This window comes from Scatophagus argus, chromosome 1, assembly GCF_020382885.2.
Source record: "Scatophagus argus isolate fScaArg1 chromosome 1, fScaArg1.pri, whole genome shotgun sequence".
Taxonomy (NCBI): Eukaryota; Metazoa; Chordata; class Actinopteri; family Scatophagidae; genus Scatophagus; species Scatophagus argus.
The window spans coordinates 16125471-16146185 of record NC_058493.1 but is presented as its reverse complement, the minus strand read 5'-3'; the positions used below and the strand labels follow the sequence as shown (position 1 = coordinate 16146185).

General features: G+C 39.4%; 2 protein-coding genes across 9 annotated transcripts in view; one reads left to right on the top strand and one right to left on the bottom strand.

The window, feature by feature from the left end:
- zfhx3b (zinc finger homeobox 3b) overlaps positions 1-8111 on the bottom strand; it is a 328411-nt gene extending 320300 nt beyond the window's left edge. For 2 of the 4 annotated variants that reach the window (XM_046387010.1, XM_046387019.1), the window contains exon 1: positions 7943-8047. The gene's annotated coding sequence lies outside the window, so the exon portion shown is untranslated. Of the gene's footprint in view, positions 1-7942 lie in introns of all 4 variants that reach the window. The other 2 variants (XM_046386999.1, XM_046386989.1) reach the window with 2 other exon arrangements.
- Positions 8112-11940: 3829 nt separating this feature from the next.
- Positions 11941-20715, top strand: hnf4b (hepatic nuclear factor 4, beta). 5 transcript variants are annotated; one of them, XM_046386963.1, is made up of 10 exons: positions 11941-12167; positions 13598-13769; positions 14724-14818; positions 16830-16936; positions 17554-17709; positions 17870-17957; positions 18103-18255; positions 19739-19984; positions 20130-20210; positions 20420-20715. In XM_046386963.1, exons 1-10 carry the CDS (start codon positions 12068-12070, stop codon positions 20461-20463), a joined length of 1242 nt encoding a protein of 413 aa, XP_046242919.1. In that variant the 5' UTR covers positions 11941-12067; the 3' UTR covers positions 20464-20715. The 5 variants fall into 5 exon arrangements, with proteins under 5 accessions (XP_046242919.1, XP_046242901.1, XP_046242910.1 ...); XM_046386945.1 differs by having other exon boundaries at positions 20130-20298; XM_046386954.1 differs by having other exon boundaries at positions 20112-20210.

Sequence of the window (20715 nt, the reverse complement as noted above, 5' to 3'; positions counted from 1 at the left end):
AAGCACCTGACATGTTGTTCCTGGTCAAGGAAGAGATTGATCTCTGTTGTTAACTATGGGGATCCAAAGCACCATAGTTTGAGATTTCAAGCTAATCTTAGGGACCATTAAAGCTACCAAAGCTTCCAACTAATCTGCGCATGCAGTTACATTACTAAAACTCATTAAACAAAGTGCCCTAGAGACAGAAGCAGCTCAAAAAGGACTATTCAAAGGAGCATTAGCTCAGAGTAATTAAAGTAGTAAGCACAAAATAAACCACTTCAAGGACAGCTGTGCCTCTCAAAAAAGAGGCATCTTTTTTCTCTAAAATTTCTCATCAGTTGAATTTCTGAAAATGAAAGACAGTTCTAAAAAAAACACAACATGTTAAAGCAATAGCCCCTAGCACAATGTGGGACCTCTTAATATAATCATGAGCCTGCACAAAATGTCAAGGACAGATGTGTAAGATGTTAAAGGCAATAGCAAAGTATGGCAAGTAGGTCAATGACATTTTCTATAGTAGGCAATAATAAAGAAAAAAAAACAGTTAGGATATAGTAAAATCCTGCTTCGCTGGAAACATGAGACAAAAGCTGTCAACTTAAAGAGATAATACCGTTCTCATATTTTGCAGTTGGAGACAAATGTGGTCAGTGTGACTGTCCAAGCAATGACAACACATCACTACATGTTGAAGAGGGAGCTGTTTAGTTCCAATGCTAACCTTGCAGGATGCTCACATTTAATCTTTATTTACTCATCTGCACACTATGGCCTTGATCCTGAGGTTTGAGATGAACTAAGAAGTCTGACTGCATTGTTAAAGAGCGAAGCGGAACCAGGAAGAGGAAGCATCAAAAACAAAGTCTAATTAAATGAGCGGTGACAAATACTACTAATACTTTAACCACTCTGCTCCTTGAATTAATAGCTCTGAACAATATTATCATTGGCTGACATACTTCTATCTCAATACATGTCTGTCAAGGCAAGAATGCAGCTAGAATAATACAACCAGTCAATGTGAAACACCACATCAATCATACTGTTAATGAATTTGAGACTGTATGCTCTCTATTGGCAATTCTTAGGAACTGTGGATTGGACTTTGGTTAACCAAGATTTCTAGCAGACTGAACACTGTCACTGTGTGGTCAGAGTCAGGTTGAGGCCAAAAACAACCAAATGTATCTCTTCCAGAAAAAGATTCCTTTAGGAATCCTCATGATATTTCCAGAGAAACCTCATTTAAGACTACTACCAGTGTCCTGTCTAATTTGATGGCACAGTGACACTACTTTGAGCCAGTCCAACGTGCACCACTCTGAGGAAAGGTGAGGAAAAAATGTAAAACTGAGTTCCATGTGATACAACACAGATCTTGATAGATATGCAGGTTGGGAAAGAAGAAACAACTGTTAGATAATGTGTGCCTTATCATCGAAAGCTGTTTCTTCAGTGTGTGCATTGTACATGGCAGAAAATATATATATATATATATATATACATATATATATATATATATATATATATATACATATATATATATATATATATATATATATACATATATATATATATATATATATATATATATATATATATATATATATACATATATATACATATATATATATATATATATATATATATATATATATATATATATATATATATGCAGCAGTGCCAGGGTTGGGTTTCTTTATTTTTGCTCTATCAAGATCCCTTAATCATTGGAGCACAAAAATTTGTGTAATAGATTCCACTTCGAAATGCATTGAAGTGCACATTTCCTGAAACCTTTTACCCTGGTCAGCTGTCATTCAAGTCAAATGCTTTAGACAGATATAATGCATCATTTGAATGACTTCGAGGGATTTAGACTGAAAACAGCCCTGTGTTTAAACAAGACGAGCCCTGGGGGGGGGGGGGACTAGTGAGACAATGAAATATAATGCAGGAAGTCCAGCTGGACTTAAAGGACTCATGAGTTTGAGGGTTTATCAGAGACAGGACTTTATAACTCTGGACACTTGTCACAATGGCAACTATTTATTTTTTGTAATAATGATCAAAAAAATGATTAAAAGAAATATGCTTACAGATAATCTACCAGGAACGTGTACAGGAATGAAACTGATTGGTCAACACAACATCTTGTTGGGTGTCAACACAAGTGGAGCCATGTTCAACTTCTTTGCCACATCCTTGGTCTAAGCACAGCCTTACATGTTACTCAGGTCGAGTGCTATTAATGAAGAAAATCATTGGTGGACTGGTGTCAGGAAAGTTGATCTTCACTGATAGATCACCTTTGCTGAGCTGTGAAGGTTGCCAATGTTATTTGCATTGTGAGAACCTTAAACCTTAACCAACTGTTGTCATATCTCCTTTCTCTGGCAGCAACAATAAGCCCATTTAATTTCTCTGTACACTGTGCATGAAAATGAGCGTGTAAAGACCCTGAATATAACTGTGTCTAGATTACTATCCATCAATATCGTGTAGACATTGCATCCCTTTCTTCTTTTCATAATTCCACATGGTAAATTTCCTGAGACTGTAATGAAAAAGAGTGAAAGAAAACCAGAGCATGAAATGGCTACCGGGTTTCCTCTCTGTCCCATTCTCCTCGAACTACGCTAGCGGAAGGTTTTTTTATTAATTTTATTTAATTATCCCACAAAGCTCCTTTTTTTTTTTTTTTTTCTTTTTTACACTGGGCCATCTCTGCCTGTGTCCTACTCCCTATGTGTGAGCTTTGTAATTTAATAAAGCTTCATTTAAAGAGAGAAGTTGATTAAAAAATTAAGCTCCAGTGATCACCACAGCCTCAGCCCTCCCCGTCTTCTTAAAAGATCCAATATTTCATATTATGAACATGTCGGGCAGAAATTATCACCGCAGGACAAGTTAATGCTTTCCACACAGTCGTATGACAATGACAGCAAACCCCACTATGGAGAATGTCCCATTAAAATGTGGAGAATTACAGGAGTTGAAACAAGTTCACTCCTTTACTGTAGGTCTGGGGTTTATTTTATTCTTTTCCTCTTGTCCCTGCTGTCATCCACTTGTTAATTTTTTCATTCATAATTCATGTTTTCCTACTTCTTCTGACAGCAGGTAACTGCCAAAACTCTCCTTACACAACTGCAGAGGAGATTTCTTATATTCCTACTTCTTTGGAGTGACTGATGACACTATACTGCAATACTGGACTGAGAAGAAGGAGAAATTCCAGCCTATTGCCCTCTGCTTGGTTTCACTGCACAAAATTGCACCAACAGCATAATTACTTAGACTCACAGAGTCTTTGAAATACAATCTCCCTAAGTTATACCATCTGCGCCACAAAGTGTACATAGACGCACAAAGTATAGAAAATGTGCAAGCTGACAATTCCTATTGTAAAAAAAAAAGAAAAGAAAGAAAAATGTTAAATGCAATATCTACACTGCAGCTTAAAGTTAAATACCTTTTCACTGTTGGAGAAACATAATCCGCACAATTAATGCTTGAAAATTATAGCCTGGATCTAGTGGCAGTTTTGAACCATAAGTTATTGATTTGGAAATGAAAACCTGTACTCTTCAAGGTTAAATCCAGTCCACCCTCATTACTGCTCTGTCCTTGAGAGGCCCGCACCAGGGCTGCTGCAAGGAGTGGAGAGGACTGCTTTAATGAAGGTGAATTTAATGGGATTTAATGTAGCTGGGGGCAATGGAGCAGCAGAGATATGGTTTTAACAAAGAGCAAGGGACCAAGGGTACAGCCAAGAGAGCAGCCATTTTCCTTTCTTTTTATTTATTTCACATTTGGCCGAGCAGAGTAAAAGCACACCACATTTTCATCTGACTCAGCCCCAAGAGTCAGTGGTTACGCTTGTGTAGTCAGGACAATACAGGCGTCTAGCTTTATTCTTATGTGTGATAGATATTGTATAACAAGCATCACTTTAACCGATGTTTTTTTTTCTTTGTTTTTTCAATAACATTTGAGCTTTAGGTGTAAAAAAAAAAAAAAAAAAAAAAAAAAAAAAAAACATCACATATCCCTTCCTCAGCATTAATTTCAGCATGAAAACACTTGTGGTGGAGTGTTTTAAACCCGCAGGGGGAAAAAAGCACACCACTGACCGAGTACCGAAGATAATGTGATTCAAGATAATGTGATGACGCAGGCAATATTTCACATTCACAACCATGTGTATAACATCTTGAGGGATCAGAGTTACATTTTTGGAAAACACAACTTACTCAGGACTATTCTCTCTCTCTCTCTCCTGTTACTGAACAAGTGTTTTGATAGATTAAGTAGTTGCATCATATCATGCCTCTCCTGTTCAACATTGTGCTGGTGCCTTAGGCTGCTCAACACAAAGCTTTTGGACGAGCCCTACATTTTTCTGTTATTTTCATAACCCGGTTCTTTTATTAATTGTGTGGAGCTCTCACAAATGCTGAATCCCATTTGCCTCATGCAGGTTGGCCATTCAGCTGCGAGGTCACAATCACATGGCTCTGCCTTCAGCTTTTGTAAGCTTGATGTGAACAACGTGTGCTTTCTGCAAATAACATTAAATGGAGTGTTCCTACAGTAAGGCCGCATAAATATGCCACAATCTTGAAAGCGAAAAATAAAAAAAATACTTTCATACCTGGTTTTGAAACCCTTTCACCCCTTTTTTTCTATCCCTTTCCCTACCCCGTCTGAAAATCTCAGAGAGTCAACAGTCAAACAGAGAAAGAGGAGGGAAAAGCAAAGATGTGATTACAAATGCCAGTGCCATGATATAATTCATACAGTGTGCGTTGTTATCAGTAGCAATTCTTAATAATCATACTGGGCCAACGGCCAAACTCATTACTGATCATTGGCTCTCCTTCCTCTGGAGCTGAATGTTATATAAAAATGAACTGCTTTTCCATCCCTCAACTTCTTCCACAGACTCTCATCAAGACACAAGCAAGAAAAACGTTTTTATCTTCTTTTAGAATAATACACTTCACTGCATTGTAAATGAGGAATCACACTGCTGATATACCACTGCAGGTGATCGATTAAAAAAAAAAAAAAACGTGTGAAAGATCAAATAAGGAGCACATATTTAAAGACACATCTAAAGTACATACACCACCTAATTACGGCATACTTTTCAAAGACACCACCACACCACAGACACTCTGCCAGGCCACTCTGATATTTGAACCGAAGGCACAAACGATAAAGAGGCAGAAACTATCCAGTATCCAGTCCACATTTACGGTACATCTGAGGAAGAAGTTAAGAGGATTGAATGACTGGGGTACCAACCTTGGATCAAGGGTCACCAACAACAGACAACACACACACAAGACACACTACAGCATATCAAACCTGATGACAGGGACATTATTAGTGAGTCTGCATCCTCATGAAAGTTACGCATTAACCAGATGATGAAATCAAGGTGCCGTTTAGAGCCAATCTGTCTCTGCCTAGATGATCATGGTGGCTCTTCATTGTCATTTTGTGTACATGCTGTTTCATCATAGAGCAGTCTAAATCAGTCGCAAAGGAAAAACATGCCAGCTTCCACTGCAGTTAAGTTTACACAAACTCATATATGAAATACAAGAAAAATATATATATATATTTTTGTGAAATCTTTCAACTTCCTTGGAGTGCTCCCCTGCTGACCTGCAACCAAGAAACCCCTTCCAGACTTTTTCTTTGGAGAACCTTGTCAAAACCAGTTAATTTTTCAAAAATTACTAAAAAGCTGTGATAGCTATGAAACAAGCCACATTGTTCACACATCTGCATTTTCCATTTAATCTTTGAGTTTCATTGGTGCTGTCTGTAATCCCTCAAACATGACTAATGGGAAACATTAAGTACAGGTTTGGGAGCAAGTGGTTCTAATTAAAATGCTCATTCACAGAGGACCTTGGAAAAAGGACCTTTTTTCTTTAAATCATTCTTCTCGGTACATTGTATGTTTTTCTTTTATTTGCAGTCATGGACACAGACCTCAAAAAGAAAAAAATTATAAGCATGAAGAAAATGATACAGATCCATCCACAGTTCAGTAATCAAATCACATTTCCTACACTGACACTTCAGGAACAGCAATTCTGCTAAGATACAACTTCAAACTGTTCATACTATGACACACAAAGCCCAAACACTTTTGTTCATGTTGGGTTTCCTGTTTACATAACAAAAAAACCCCTTAAAACAGATGGGTGGCATATGAAAGAGTCTTGAGAAGGCCACACAAAAAAGTGCTTTATTGATTCTGACAAGGAAACAGGCAGAAGGGGTTCTCCTCTTGAGCAATCCTTTAACTTCTCTTAGCATCACTCTGTTTGACCCACATCTCAAATTACTTAATCAACAGCACTTGAAGAAATTCAGTTTCAAGGTCATGGTGACACCATCTTGAGAGTTTAAATAAAGGATGTTGTGTAAGGGCATAATCACTATAACAGCTCAGACTGAAGAAGCCACTAGACTAAATCACTGGGATTTAGTGACACCAACTTTTTTCCATCACTATCAAAGGGGGGGGCCAAAAGCAACTTAATGATATCCTCAGACTATAAACAGGAGGGGGGCATGGGTGGAGGGGTTGACTTTCAAACAATCTTTGGTGGATGCAGAACCATCTGCAGCTATCTGAAATGCAGAAGATTTGTTTGACATTTTGGGAAATATGCTCGTTTGCTTTCATGCCGAGAACTAGGTGAGGAGATCCATACCATTCTCATATGTAAACGACAACTAAGAAGCCACAGCACAACAGCCAGTTGGCTTAGTTTAGGATAAAAACCAGACATAAGGGACAACCGCTAGCCTGAATTGCCTAACTAGAGTCTCTACTGGTTGTCTGACAAGCACACAATGATGACAAGAGTTTAGCGAGTCACTGTGTCCAACAAGAAACTCAGTTCATGTCGGTAGACTAATTTTTGATCACTTCACTGTTTACATTGTCACACTGCTCTAGCCTAGTAATACAGACAGCCATTGTTTCCCTCTGATCATCTTGATTTAAACTGGAATTCATTTTGTTGGTCTATTCTACCTACCGGGAAAAAAAGGCAACTTGCTAAACCCAGCAGGCTACATTCTATCTTTTTTTGTACAATGCAGTTCCAATATAGAAATATGAAATGACTAAACTTTGTGGAACATTAAAAGAAGTGAGATGAGAAAATAAATGTTTCAGGGTCATTTCAATTATATTTATACATTAATACTGGATCTTAGAATATATTTTACATGAAGCAAGAGATAAAGAAAAGAGAAACACTTTTTAACCACCTGTGGCCTAATATTAAACCGTTTATTGTCCTCAAAAAGTTTCTAACTACTGCATTAGAGAAATTAAAGACCGTTTCTCCATAGCAGTTTGACTCAACACAGATGACTGAAGTTACTGACTTCTCATTTCAATTTCCCTTCATTGACCCTTATTGTTTCACTGACAAGCCTTGGCCGGTGGAGGACAAAGATAGAAAACAAAGCGATGCTGGCTCTGGTATAACACGGGTTTTATCAAAGTCATGTTGCCAACAGCACCTTAGCTAGCAATGAACTGCACGATTTTGTCACCCAAATGATGCTGCGTTTGCGTGTATGGAAGTCTGGCTCACTTACACATGAGTCAGTATGGTTTTCTAACTCTTCAAACAAATCCGGAAGACTTTCGGTTACTAAAAATCTATTTAGCCTTTCACCTAGAAACTTGAAGGGATTTAGCGTGACCCAGTCTACATGTCTGTTTTAGGCCTGTCCGTTTGATTTAACTGATGCCAGCACTTGAGGATGTTGAAGCCCCGTTTGGAGCCTCCAGTCTCACGTAACAAACCGCTAAGCGAGTTGGGGTTTTTTTTAGCCGTTAACCATTTTTCTAAAAGGGTTAAAAGATAACGTTAGTGTTAAAAATCTGTCGTTTGACAACACCTACTGCTCTTTTGTAGACACAGTTCACATTTCTCAGAGTCTTTGCTCTCCAACTGAAACAAAAAAAGATTTGAGTCTGCTGCACAGCTGAGAAGTTTTCCTTTTTTTTTTTTTAACTGTTTAACCGACCTGCGACTGTCTCAATTAAGCCTGCGATGACACCCGGAAGTGACGTTGTCTTTGCTTTCTGAAAATCAAGCAAAAAGTAAACGGATGTTTTTGTAAAGTTATATTTAAAAAAAAAAACAAAAAAAACAACAACATCAGTCTCAAACAACAGAGAATAATAATAACAATTTATTCACAGTTTGGCTGAATAAAACTGTAAAATCCTTACAGAACAGTGGAATAAACAGGGATAGAAGGGTCAAAGTTTTTCTTCTATTTGTGACTTTGTAATCAGTAATGGAAAGTCACTGTATTTATCCAGGAGAAGAAAATCAAAACTGAAAGAGCTGAAAGAAGCAAACAACAAATACCATTTAAGTAAAAAGTACGCCTAAAACCTGAATTCACTCTCAGGCATCTTGATTTGTCAAACTGGCTTGATGTGTAAGTGAAATGAGGGATAAATAAATCTTTATGTATGGAGATACAGTTTTGCTTTGCTTTACACTTTCTCTTAAGCACAGTCACTATACCCAGCAACACTATAAACACAAGACAAATTTGGATCCTTTATCAGAGGCATTTGCAGTTCATTGATGAGGTCAGTGTTTCTACTGTATTCTGCAGTGTTGTTACAATATAATCTGAAGTTACTACGCTTAAGTTTTTTTTTTTTTCTGGTTCTGCAGCTCTAAGTCTCCTCAAGCCTGTTTGTCTACTTTGCAGTTAACAACATTCATCCCTCAACACTGCTGTGACAATGGAGTAGCAGAGCGGCAAAGACAAAGCGCTCATCACCCATCAATGGTCTGTATGTGTCCATCTGGAGAAGACATTGGAGCAGACATGTTGTGAGGGCAAGTGGAGGCTCTCCCTCTCTTGCTCTCAAAGCTTCCCAGATCTGGTGGTGTCTGTGACAGGCCCTCTCCTAGTGAGCTAGCCTCTATGATGAATGGCCACCTTTCTACTCTTTATCGCCCCACTAAATCATGTGCTTACCGTGCTTTTATGACCATTTTTTGCTGCTTTGCTTTACTTTACCTTCCTCTTTTTTTTTTGAATGAAACTCCAAAGGCTGTGGTTTCATTTTTTTCGTGCTTTTCTGTAGATCATATTAATCTTTGAGGGATTATTATTGCATTGGTATTCAGGTGGAGATTTGAGATCTAGGTTTATTCATCAAATTCACAGAGACAAATGTGTCAGACCTTGTTTGGTTTAAAGAAATGTTCCACAGAAAATGCTCTTATCTAAAGAGCAAATATTTCCAGAATGTTTCATTTCATTCATTTAGTGTTTTCTAACCTGTATCTGTTATGCAGCACTGCTGTCTTTTATTTCTACTGTGAATTCTGGAAAAGTATAAATTATTTATGTGAGGGTCACACTTGGAGTTGGACAGAGCTCGGAGACTGACAGGCAGCCTGTATATCAGGTCAGGGGAGAGGGCCTGAGAATAGACAGGATTCTTTTCTCCTGAGGCATGATAAATTACGAAACAATGGAGTTTGCTCCCTGTTTATAGAAGTCCTATTCTTCATCTATACCTGCTTCTCACTTTTAAAACTGCACTCTGCTGAATCCTCCGGACAGCTAAGAGTGGCATATTGCATGTGTCTTATAAGTTAGCTTTTTTGATTTTAGTATAGAAAGAGATTTCTAGTTCATCTAAAGAATATAGACTATAAAAAGAGAAATAACAAGTGTAGTTAATGTGACTTGAGTCAAACAAACGAAAGGTTTCAGGAGAGCTGTTTTAACCAAATACTGCATGCTAGGAAGGGAGCTTATAAGCTAATAATGTTCCAGTTAGAAGAAAAAATAGTCATCATGTCAACACATCTTAATTATGCTTGATTGATTCGATAATGCATCATTTTGTGTAACCTCAGTGTGCTTACATATGCTTGAAATAAATCGTTTCAATTATGCAGGGTAGTAGTTATACTGTTTAGGAACACACAAATAAATATCTGGCAGATTATACCTCTAGCAGAGTTTTAGGACTACCTTGATGGTGCACTGCTTCAGTCAGCATCGGCTCATGCAGATTAAAACTGAGGCAGGCTTGGCCACATATGATGTACTTTCTCTCCCCCTAGTGGACACAGAAAATCTTGTCTTGTCATTTGTCCTGACCGTTGTATACCTTTATGACTGATATCCCCACCCAAAGGGATAAATTGATTAATACAAATTAACAAAGTTAAATTTAACATCTTTGTTGTAATTAATTAATATTATATTCAGTCATAACAACTTGTTAAGGCTTTAAAAGGAGAAATGTGCTTTATTGTGTAACATATTTTTTATTTTGAAGGTGATGCTTTTTAGATGCACAAAGCTAGACAATCAGTATTCATGAGTCATTTTTAATCCCTTTCCTGATGGGACCTCACGGAGCATAGGAGCCTACTCTGCAGTCCTCTTACGACTTTGAGGTTTTGATGATCTATCAATCACCTAAACAAAGCTTGAGTGTACAATCCACTGCCAGTGGAGGTCTGACCTGCGGCCTAGCATGACATTCAAGGAAGGAGTGCTACTCACCCAGGAAATCCCATTACACCAAAGTATGATGGATATCAGTACTGAGAAAGCTCATATGTGGTCTGACATATAATTTGTTATAATTTGTAAAAAATAAAAAAAATAAATGGTGTGACCACATTCACCTTTATCCCTGTCTTTCCCTTTTTCAGACATGTCCAAGTACACACACACACACACACACACGCTAACTCTTATTTCTAAAATCTGGAACATGATGTACATCTGTCCTGCATGTGAGAACACATGGTCCACTGAAATCGTTAACGTGCCATTATAAAGGAGTTAAATGTTATCAAACTTTATTGCACAGAAAGAAAACATGTTGATGAAAAAATTAACCATAATGTTATTTCCACTTTGTAAAGCACTTTGAGCATGGCTTTTATAAATGCCATGGAGTGTACTCTCTTGATCACAAATAGAAACAAGGAGTTTTCAGCGAATGAGTAATGAATGTATCGTGGTGATTTATCTATGCTTTCTGAGGGACATTTCACAAATATAACATGGTGTTTGTAACAATGCAGGGTGAATAATTTTGCTTTTTCTCTGACATTTCAAGATTAATTGAACAGACAGCCAAACTCTCTTGCATTGGCTCAATCAAACAGATATAGATTGGCTTCATTTGTGAACACACAGGAGTGCAGTGCTGATCACCAAAGATATGATATCACGCTATTTTTGGGCAAAGGTGAACAACAGAATGAAATCTCTTTCTTTCATGAAAGTAGCATACTCTTGATCAACACCATGGAGACGGCTACACGCTGGAAGCAGTTGTTGCTCCCGGTATGAGGCATGGTGTTGTACAATATCACTTACCTCAAAACTAAAAGCAAAGGTTAACCCCGTGTGCGCTTTTATCAGAAGTCTCCCACTCTGTTTATTTATGCTGTATCTCTCACTTCTGTGCTGTATTGATTGTCCAAGGTTGCCTAAGAAAATACCATGCAAATTTTCATTCAAACTTTCATTAAAGACGTCCCAATATGCAACCGTTGAACTTGTCTTTGGATTTATTGACTTTTTTTTTTTTGATGACATTTATCTTCTTATTAAAACTAGTTATGAATATATTGTGTCACATGTCTTTCTCACAGGTCTTATCAGTTTTCGTTCCTCACAGTGAGTTTTGTTTGTCAGTCTCTGAACTCTCACCTGTATATGCTTTACCAATAAGAAACAAGCAAACAGACAGTGGGCTGAGTTTCAGTAGTCATCGCTGAAGTGAACCATCAAGGAGTAACTTTTTAATTTACCCCAAACATTGAAAGGGGACATTTTGAAGACGTTCAACACAGCTAGAGTGGATCAAGAGGACAAAAACAACACAGGAAGAGTATTTTGTGTGGTCCCCATGTGGTATACCTGTGATGAAGAGGAACTGAACTGAATGGATGATCTGGATGTTATAGTGAATACTGGTGAAGTCTCAAAACCCTTCTAACCTTAGAGCCTTGGAACCATGAAGCTTACTGGGACTATCCTGGAGTCCACTCACGGCAGCACAGACTCTAAGCATTTAAACAACATGATGGCGAAGTCACTGCAAACAAATACAACAGGTATTATGAGAACAGCTTCAGCTTAATCACTCTGGTCTACAAGCAGGCCTCATGAGAGTCGTCAGCTCCACAAAATGCTAAAGAGATCCATTTTGGAGTTATACCAGTTTAGGGTTGTAACAAAGAACTGTTTTCATTATGAATGAATCCAGTGATCCAATGATATATACTTCACAATGACAGAAAACAGAAAGCAGCTAATAATTACAAGTAAGAACCTGGAAGCAGGTAATATTTGGCATTCAGGCTTAAAAGAATGTAAACAGTAAATCAGTGATCGAAGTAGTTGTCGATTAATTTTCTGTCCTTGAACTTATCGTTTTAGCTTTTTACATTAGTTTACATTCTGATCTAATTTTCTTCATAATCTTATCCTCTGTCATCATTATAATTAGGGCTCTGCTTAGTTGAATCGGGCCATTTCCTTGCCACTTTAAACGAAGGAGCTTTACCAACAGGCTGCGCTTCAAATCCAGATAACTGCGAGGCAAATGTATTCTAATCTCTTAATTCAATCTAACTGATCTTTGACCACAGAAAGCATTTTCCTTGTTAAATTGTAATCCCTAGCTGCTTCATCTCCCTAAACTAAATATGCAATTTACATACATTATAGCCTGCGGTCGGTACAGTGTGAGCATCAGTGCAGGAAGAAACTGCAGCATGAGTGTGTGTATTTGTCTGTGCTTTAAAGAGAGACAATCCTGCAGCAATCAAACACTGGCAGGATGCAATTTAACGCAACATGGAAGGAGACTGAATTTAAACAGAGTGCCCAGTGGAAAATTAGCCAGAGGAGAGTACTGGACCTTGGCTTGCCGCTGACCTCTAACTGCTTTAATTAAATGGGGAGTTTCCTCTTCCTCTTGAGTAATAACTAGCAGCGCTCCTTCGAGGCCCATGGCACTGGCAGTCAAAGAGAGCAGTGATATCTCTACATATAACCCTGCTTTTATTATCATCACTGCTGCTCCTGCCAGACTTGTAAAGCAGTGTCCAGGTGATTCCTAAGGGGCTGTAAGTTCACAGTCACACCTCGCTGCAAAGTTCTGTCCATGTACAAGGTTATGTCTGTTCACAGCGGTGGAATAAGATTCATTATGTGCCTTCATTGATGAAAAGGATCACGAATAATCATCTCTGTCAAGGTGCCTGTCTGCTTTTTACAAAGTGGATGTTCTCTCAGCTATGTGATCTGCCTCCGGTGCTTGTGGGACTTATTAGTTTAGACTCAGAGATATTTACTTATTCATTTGCAACCAAATAAAAGGGATCCATGTCTTAAAGGTCATACAGAATCCTGCTCCCCTACAATGCAAATGTCTATCACTTGTCTCTTGTTCAAACTTCTCCTCAGGCGTTTTTACTGTATACTGTATTTTGTCAGACATCTAGATGTTTTCTACCATCTTTCATCTTTTAATTGACAGACTTGCCGGTGTCTGCGCCCACCTCATCACTGTCACACTGTGATCGAGGTCGGCTTCAGTGTTCAATATGCGCAGACAGAGCTACAGGTAAACATTATGGTACATCCAGCTGTGATGGCTGCAAGGGTTTCTTCAGGAGGAGCATTCGCAACAACCACGTGTACAGCTGCAGGTAATTAGATCCTTCTCTATACAACAGCATTGTGTTGGTTTTATACCTTTATATCCACCACTGTTGTGACAGTAAACTGTAACAATATACAACAGGAGCGATAAGTTGAGCTTATTCTTATTCAAGTTGAAGAGAGAGGTAAGTCTGCTGTTTAAAAGATCTCACACACTGTACAGTAGGATCAGATGTAACATAGAAAAACCTTACCTAACAACTTCTGAGATCAGTCCAGGCATGGAAGCTGTGACATATATAAGAGGTCTCTACATCCATGGTGAGATAAAACCATTTATTTTTCCATCTGAGAAGGTGACTGACGACAGATTCTGTCTTGTCTTAGCTTGCCTCGCAAAGTGTGTCTGAGTTGTCAAGTCACAACATGTAAACGCTCAAGAACAAAATATAACCTCAGAATAATATGTAATCCTCAGAATATTAAACATGTCTGATTGTGTCCTCTTCTGAAAAAATATTACGTAGAAGGGAGCTCCACTGATTTCCCAAAACGAAAGCCTGTGTACAGTTCCTCTGGAGTGCAACTTCATATGTGAAAAATGTTTTATGAATCCTTCTGTGGCTCTACAGAGAGCTACGTAAAGTCTCATACAACTCAGCTGAGTCTGTTTTAAATTTAAAACAGGCAAAAATCTGTGGTTGTGAAGTCAGAAAGAAGTGATCTTACCATGCCTCCGTAGCGCAGTTAAGGATACATTAGTCTCTGACCAAAAAGCTAGCGATCATGTTGCATTGTGGGTAACATAGGCACCAAGTTTTGGCAAGGAAGGAAAGTTTCATGTTTTTTATTCTTGGAAAATCAAAAACATGAAAGTTTTGGTTCTGCTGCACCAAAGCTTTGAGCGTTGGGTGCGACAGTGTTTTTATGTTTCTTTTCTGATAATCTCACAGCTGTAGATGTATATGAATTTGAGTTTATATACTGCATATTTGTTTCAGGTTCAACAGGCAATGTACTGTGGATAAAGACAAAAGGAACCAGTGTCGTTACTGCAGACTACAGAAGTGTTTCAAGGCTGGAATGAGAAAGGAAGGTCAGAGAGAATATTTCTCCCTTCTTAAACATACCTCTTCCTTTCTGTCTTTCTTGTTGATACACAGACTAAATTTTCAAAATTAAACCACAACATCCTGCATAAATGTTTCACATATCCAAAACTTTAAAACTTTACGTCCTGGGAAAAAAAAAACGAGAAGATCAGGGGTCCTTCAGTAAAGGAAAAGATATTTTTGTTACCTTCTTGAGGAACAATGAGTGTGCCATCTGTTCATTTCACTGTATATGTCTATGTGTGGTGTGTATACATTTGGCCTCATCCTCCACAGACCCCCACAGATAAGCAGGGAGAAAGTGATGCAATCGGAGGATCCATGAAGAGTCCACGCACATGAATAATTAACATTGCTGAGCATAGGCAAATATTTGTTCTGCAGTTTTCAGGAAAGATGTTGCTGGCAACTCCTTGAAGTGAAGGCCAGGGCCACTAATTTAAATGTTTACCTCACTAATTTGTCTGGTTTGCATAAGATGCTGTAAAATCACTTTTATTACAAATTAAGCCAGATGTACAGCTGTGAGGGCGGCACGGTGGTGCAGTGGTTAGCACTGTCGCCTCATAGGTTCGAATCCCGGTCTGGGCCTTTCCATGTGGAGTTTGCATGTTCTCCCTGTGCCTGCGTGGGTTTTCTCCGGGTTCTCCGGATTCCTCCCACAATACCAAAAACATGCACATTAGGTTAATTGGTGTGTTGGCCCTGCGATTGACTGGCGACCAGTCCAGGGTGAACCCCGCCTCTCGCCCGTAGTCAGCTGGGATAGGCTCCAGCTCCCCCACGACCCTGACGGATAAGCGGTATAGAAAATGCATGGATGGATGTACAGCTGTGGTAAAAAAACAAAAAACTAAAAACAAAAAAAACACACACACACACACACGTCTCAGTTTGTATGTTTCCTCTGAGCACGCTTCCTGTAACTGTTTACTCCAAATCCAGACTTAACTGATGTGCTCCAGAAGATTCATTTGGGACATTGTCATGCAGGACCATGTCACTGCACACAGAGGGAGCCTCCTGCACTTCTCCTCCGTTTTGATTAATACGCTCCTGATTGGTTGCTGAGAGGACAGCTCTGATGACTGATTACTCTGACACTCGGTTCTGTTGTCTGACTTTGTAGAGCCATATTGGGAATCAGTCTGAGGCCATCCAGATTGCTCTGTTTCTAATGACTGTCACAGAGGGGTCATCAACATGTAATGACATCTCCTCCGCTAAACAAAATCCACACCATCAAGCATCCAGGCATCCACGCCCCTTTTTTTATTGTCAGCGGTAAATATAAGAAGCTGCTGTCAACGCCGGAATTTCAGATCAAGATATATGAAATCAAGATAGGTCTACACAGCAGGATTAATACGTTACCTTCTACAACTTTGTTTCAGTATACTACATACTTTAAAGGGTGTATCAGAAAGATTGTCTCCATATTTGTCTCCTTCTCTCCGTCTTCCCTCCCACTTTTTCTTGACAGGGAGAGCGAAGTAGATAAAGTAGTTAAATAATAGAAAGGAGGAGTTGATTGAAGAGACAGCAGAAAGGGAGAAAGAATGTTGCAGATTCTTTCCATCGGTGTTATAAATACAATTTTTGGCCTCTGTTTTTTACTCTTTTTTTTATGCAGGATAAATGCAGGACTGTGAGATTTTATCACAGCATGCTACTTTACATCCTGAAACAGATACGCTTGAATACCTGAACAGTAGAGAGAGAGACTTCAGGAGACTTGTGAAATAAAAATGGGATTTTTTATGCCTCATTTGAAAAGTAGGCGACATTTGGCATGGCTAACACTGGCAGGAACTGCAACTTCAACGTCAAAGAGGATAGAGGGACCTCGTGAAGGCAAAGAGTAGGTCTTTTCTTTCAGGAGATGTTTGCAGCCGAGTTGAGTTTAAAAAAAAATAAAAAAGCAGAGAGCAGTGGTGATGTCTGGAGAAGCCTAAAAAACTTTTCTGATGGTTCTTTCCTCTCTTTAATCTCCAGCTGTTCAGAATGAGAGAGACTGCATCAACAGTCACAAAGCCAAGGGACAGACAGCGGGCACTCTGTCCATCAGCGTGCTGCTGTGGGCAGAGGCCAGTGTGCAACAGGTAACTCACCGTTGCTAAACATCCCACATACAAAGTTTCTGGAAATCATAAAGATGGAAAGGATATGGGTTAGATTTTAGACAGGCAGCCATTAGATTCTGTGGAGGTTTAACTGTAGGCTGGATTCAGTTACTCCTTAGAAAAGAGGAAACTGCCAAGGGACCCCATTTAATTATAGCTAGTTTAATTGCACCACTAGGTCTGGGATTCTGTGCCAGTGTTCAATTACCTTCAAATGCATAATAACAACCAGATATATACTTTTGCATGTAAAATGAATGCACAGAAATAGATTAGATGATTGACCAAGGAGGCACCACTTGATATGCTTCTGGGGTGTTTATTTCAAACTGGTCATCACGTGGTCTTTGTCCACCTGATATGTTAAAAAGAAATTGGAAAATAAAAAACTTGCCTGCTTGCCTTGGCTTGATTTAACCTCCACAGTTCTCCGATTGCCAAAGCACTACATACACCTCGCAGCATCATCACCTTCCTCATCCCCCATTTATCTCCCTCCCCGCATACAAGCTCAGACACCTTCTCTGAAGTTCATTTCCACATTGCAGTATCACCTGAGCTCACTGTGAACTCACATTATGCTTTGCCGCTCTCAGTTCCCAGCTCAGCTCTCACCTAGGAGTCAGGACATCAACACCAAGAAGACAGCCTGCGTGGGAGTCGTGTTTGAGTCCATGAAGCAGCAACTCCTCCTGCTGGTTGAATGGGCAAAACACATCCCAGAGTTTTGCAGCCTATCAATAAATGACAGGGTATGAGGGTCTAAGCCCCTTTTTATTCTATTATAACAGTTAATATCAGATGACTTGATTCTTTGTGTCATCTGCCAGCTCTAGTTGATGCTTAGGTTAGGTTTTTAACACTTTGGATGGTACAGTAGCATGAGACATGCTTTTGTATGTTTGCCTGCAGGTAAAGCTGTTACAAGCCCACTCTGCAGAACATCTTATCCTGGGGGCAGCAAGACGCTCTTTACCTTATGATAATCTCATCCTTTTAGGTAGGACAGATAAAACCTACTCCTGGCTCTGTGCTTATTTTTTTTTTTTTAATTCAGTTATTTGCCAAATAGTTCATGAATCTTCAGTGATCTTCATGCTCACATAACTTGCAGATGAATGGTTTTGTTCATGTTTCTTGAGCAGGTAATGACTTTGTGGTCCCCCTGGGAGGTGCAGAGGTAGAGGTGTCCAGACTGGCTTTCAGAATTCAGGAAGAGCTGGTCAAACCTCTCAGAGAGCTGAACATCACAGACAAAGAGTTTGCTTGCCTTAGAACAATTGTATTCTTTGCTCCAGGTCAGTCCATGTCTGTGGATTGTGGTGTCTGTTCTGCCACTTGATCTCATCTGACAAAAAATAACTTTTTTAGATGTTCTTTCTCAGATTTGTTTATTTTCTCGGCCTTTCGTATCTGTAGTTTAGTCTGAGTGGCCTGGCTTAAGCGTGTTTGGGCAGTTTGTCTAATGATATTAGTATGTGGTGAAGTCCTTGGCAGTCAGCAAGAGGTTGGCTGCTGAGCTTATTGGCCCATTTATCCAAAGCAGCAGCAGAATAGGCAGGCTTGAGGACTGAAGTGGCAAACTGACTCAACTGTGTACCATAGCCTGGCAAAGATAACCACCATAACATTTAGTTGTGATTATCATCTTTATCTTTATCATTAACATCTTTTCAATAAAATCAGTCCAATATGTCATTTCATATAAAGATACCTCTTTTGACTGGTATTTTAGAGAATGGCCTTACTTTGGTCGTAGTCTGGGTTTATTATAACAAGCATAAGAGCTAAATTGTTACAATATTTAATTATGTTTTTAAAGTAAAGCTACGACTAGGTCTGTTTACCTGCAAAAACTGACACAAAGAAATTTGAGTTTTGCCTTTTTAATTCTACTTATCAAAAATGCTTGACGGGCGGCACGGTGGTGCAGTGGTTAGCACTGTCGCCTCATAGCAAGAGGGTTCCAGGTTCGAATCCCTGGGCCCTTCTATGTGGAGTTTGCATGTTCTCCCTGTGCCTGCGTGGGTTTTCTCCGGGTACTCCGGCTTCCTCCCACAATACCAAAAAACATGCACATTAGGTTAATTGGCTACTCTAAATTGCCCCTAGGTGTGAGTGTGAGAGTGTGTGGTTGTCTGTCTTTGTGTGTTGGCCCTGCGATTGACTGGCGACCAGTCCAGGGTGTACCCCGCCTCTCGCCCGTAGTCAGCTGGGATAGGCTCCAGCTCCCCCGCGACCCTGACGGATAAGCGGTATAGAAAATGGATGGATGAAAAATGCTTGACTTTAATAGTAAATATGTGTATTTGCTGAGGTTTTTTTGTATGTTTTTTTGGATGTTTTTTTTTTAACCAGCACTCATCATCAATCAACAGGAAACACTCTTGCCCATGAAATAATACTGCTGTGGGTGAGGGTAGTATTGAGCTCTGTAATAGGATTTGTATATGTCAGCTTATTACCACATTATCTGTCACCTGTCATCCAATTTGTAGAAAAGGATGCCTCACAATGAGATAGTGTCAGCAGCAAAGGACTCTCAATTGGTGCAATAACAGACACATCTCTGAATTTTTACACCTACAGAAAACGACCTACTTTTTATTGTGATATGCAATTATAACACAATACAATTAAACTTTAGATGTTCATTCACTTGCCTGTCTCTCATTCAGCATCATATTGTCACTGTTAATGTTAACCTTTCCCCAATAAAACGTTTTCTTTACAGTGTACTGTCTCCTCTTAAGTATATGTCCTCTTATCTTTGCATTACAGAGTGTCCAGGTTTAAAGGTTCCTCAGGTGGTTCGAGAACTGCGTTTCCAGGCCCACCTGCTACTAGAAGAAACAACCTGTGAGCAGCGGGGAAGGTTTGGAGAGCTTCTCCTGATCCTGCCTCCCCTGCAGAGTGTGGCCTGGCAGATGGTGGAGACTCTCCACTTAGCACAGCTGCTGGGTGAAGCCAGATTGGACAACCTGCTGCAGGAGATGCTACTCGGAGAGGAAGCCAAAACAAGACAGGGTAGGAGACACTGTTACAGGATTTACTTGCACGAAACTGACCTAAATTATGCAGATATAAAATTTTGAACTGTATTATGCTTTTACAAACATCAAGATTGAGTCACTTTTTATGCTGTCTACTCCAGTTTCTTTTCCTCCCTCAGGTGATGACCTGACTCAAGACGAGCAAAATGAGCAAAGAGCTTCCTCTGCAAACACCTCTCTCATCTCTCACAGTTCATCATGTGAGCAAATCAAACTGACCTATCATAACAGTTCTGAACATGCGCCTGGCCATAGAACAGCAGATATTTAGGCAGTATTGACTCTTCAGTGAGTAAGAATGTACATGCTTTTATTCCAGTGTTCTACCACCAAAATAACAAATATTTTCAACTGTGTGTTTCACCTTCCTTGCTAAATGCCATTGGTAATGTCTGTCTGTCCCCCACAGCTCTTTCAAGTGGCTTACCGACTGCCCCCACAGACTGGCACTGAGGTGCACAGACATGGCAAAGCTGCCAGTCACCCCACTGCATACCAGAGACACCTGTGCAGACAGAAACACCTCGAGAAGCAACAACAAGGAGAGCAGGGGTGTGAGGAGCTTCAGACAAAACACAAAACCACCTACAAACTGTACATGCATGTAATTACGCATGCATACAACTGAAGTTACCCTTATTCAGCAATGCATCTATGTATCCAGTGTTGTTCATAAATAAAATGTAGTTTTTTCCAGGAACAGCA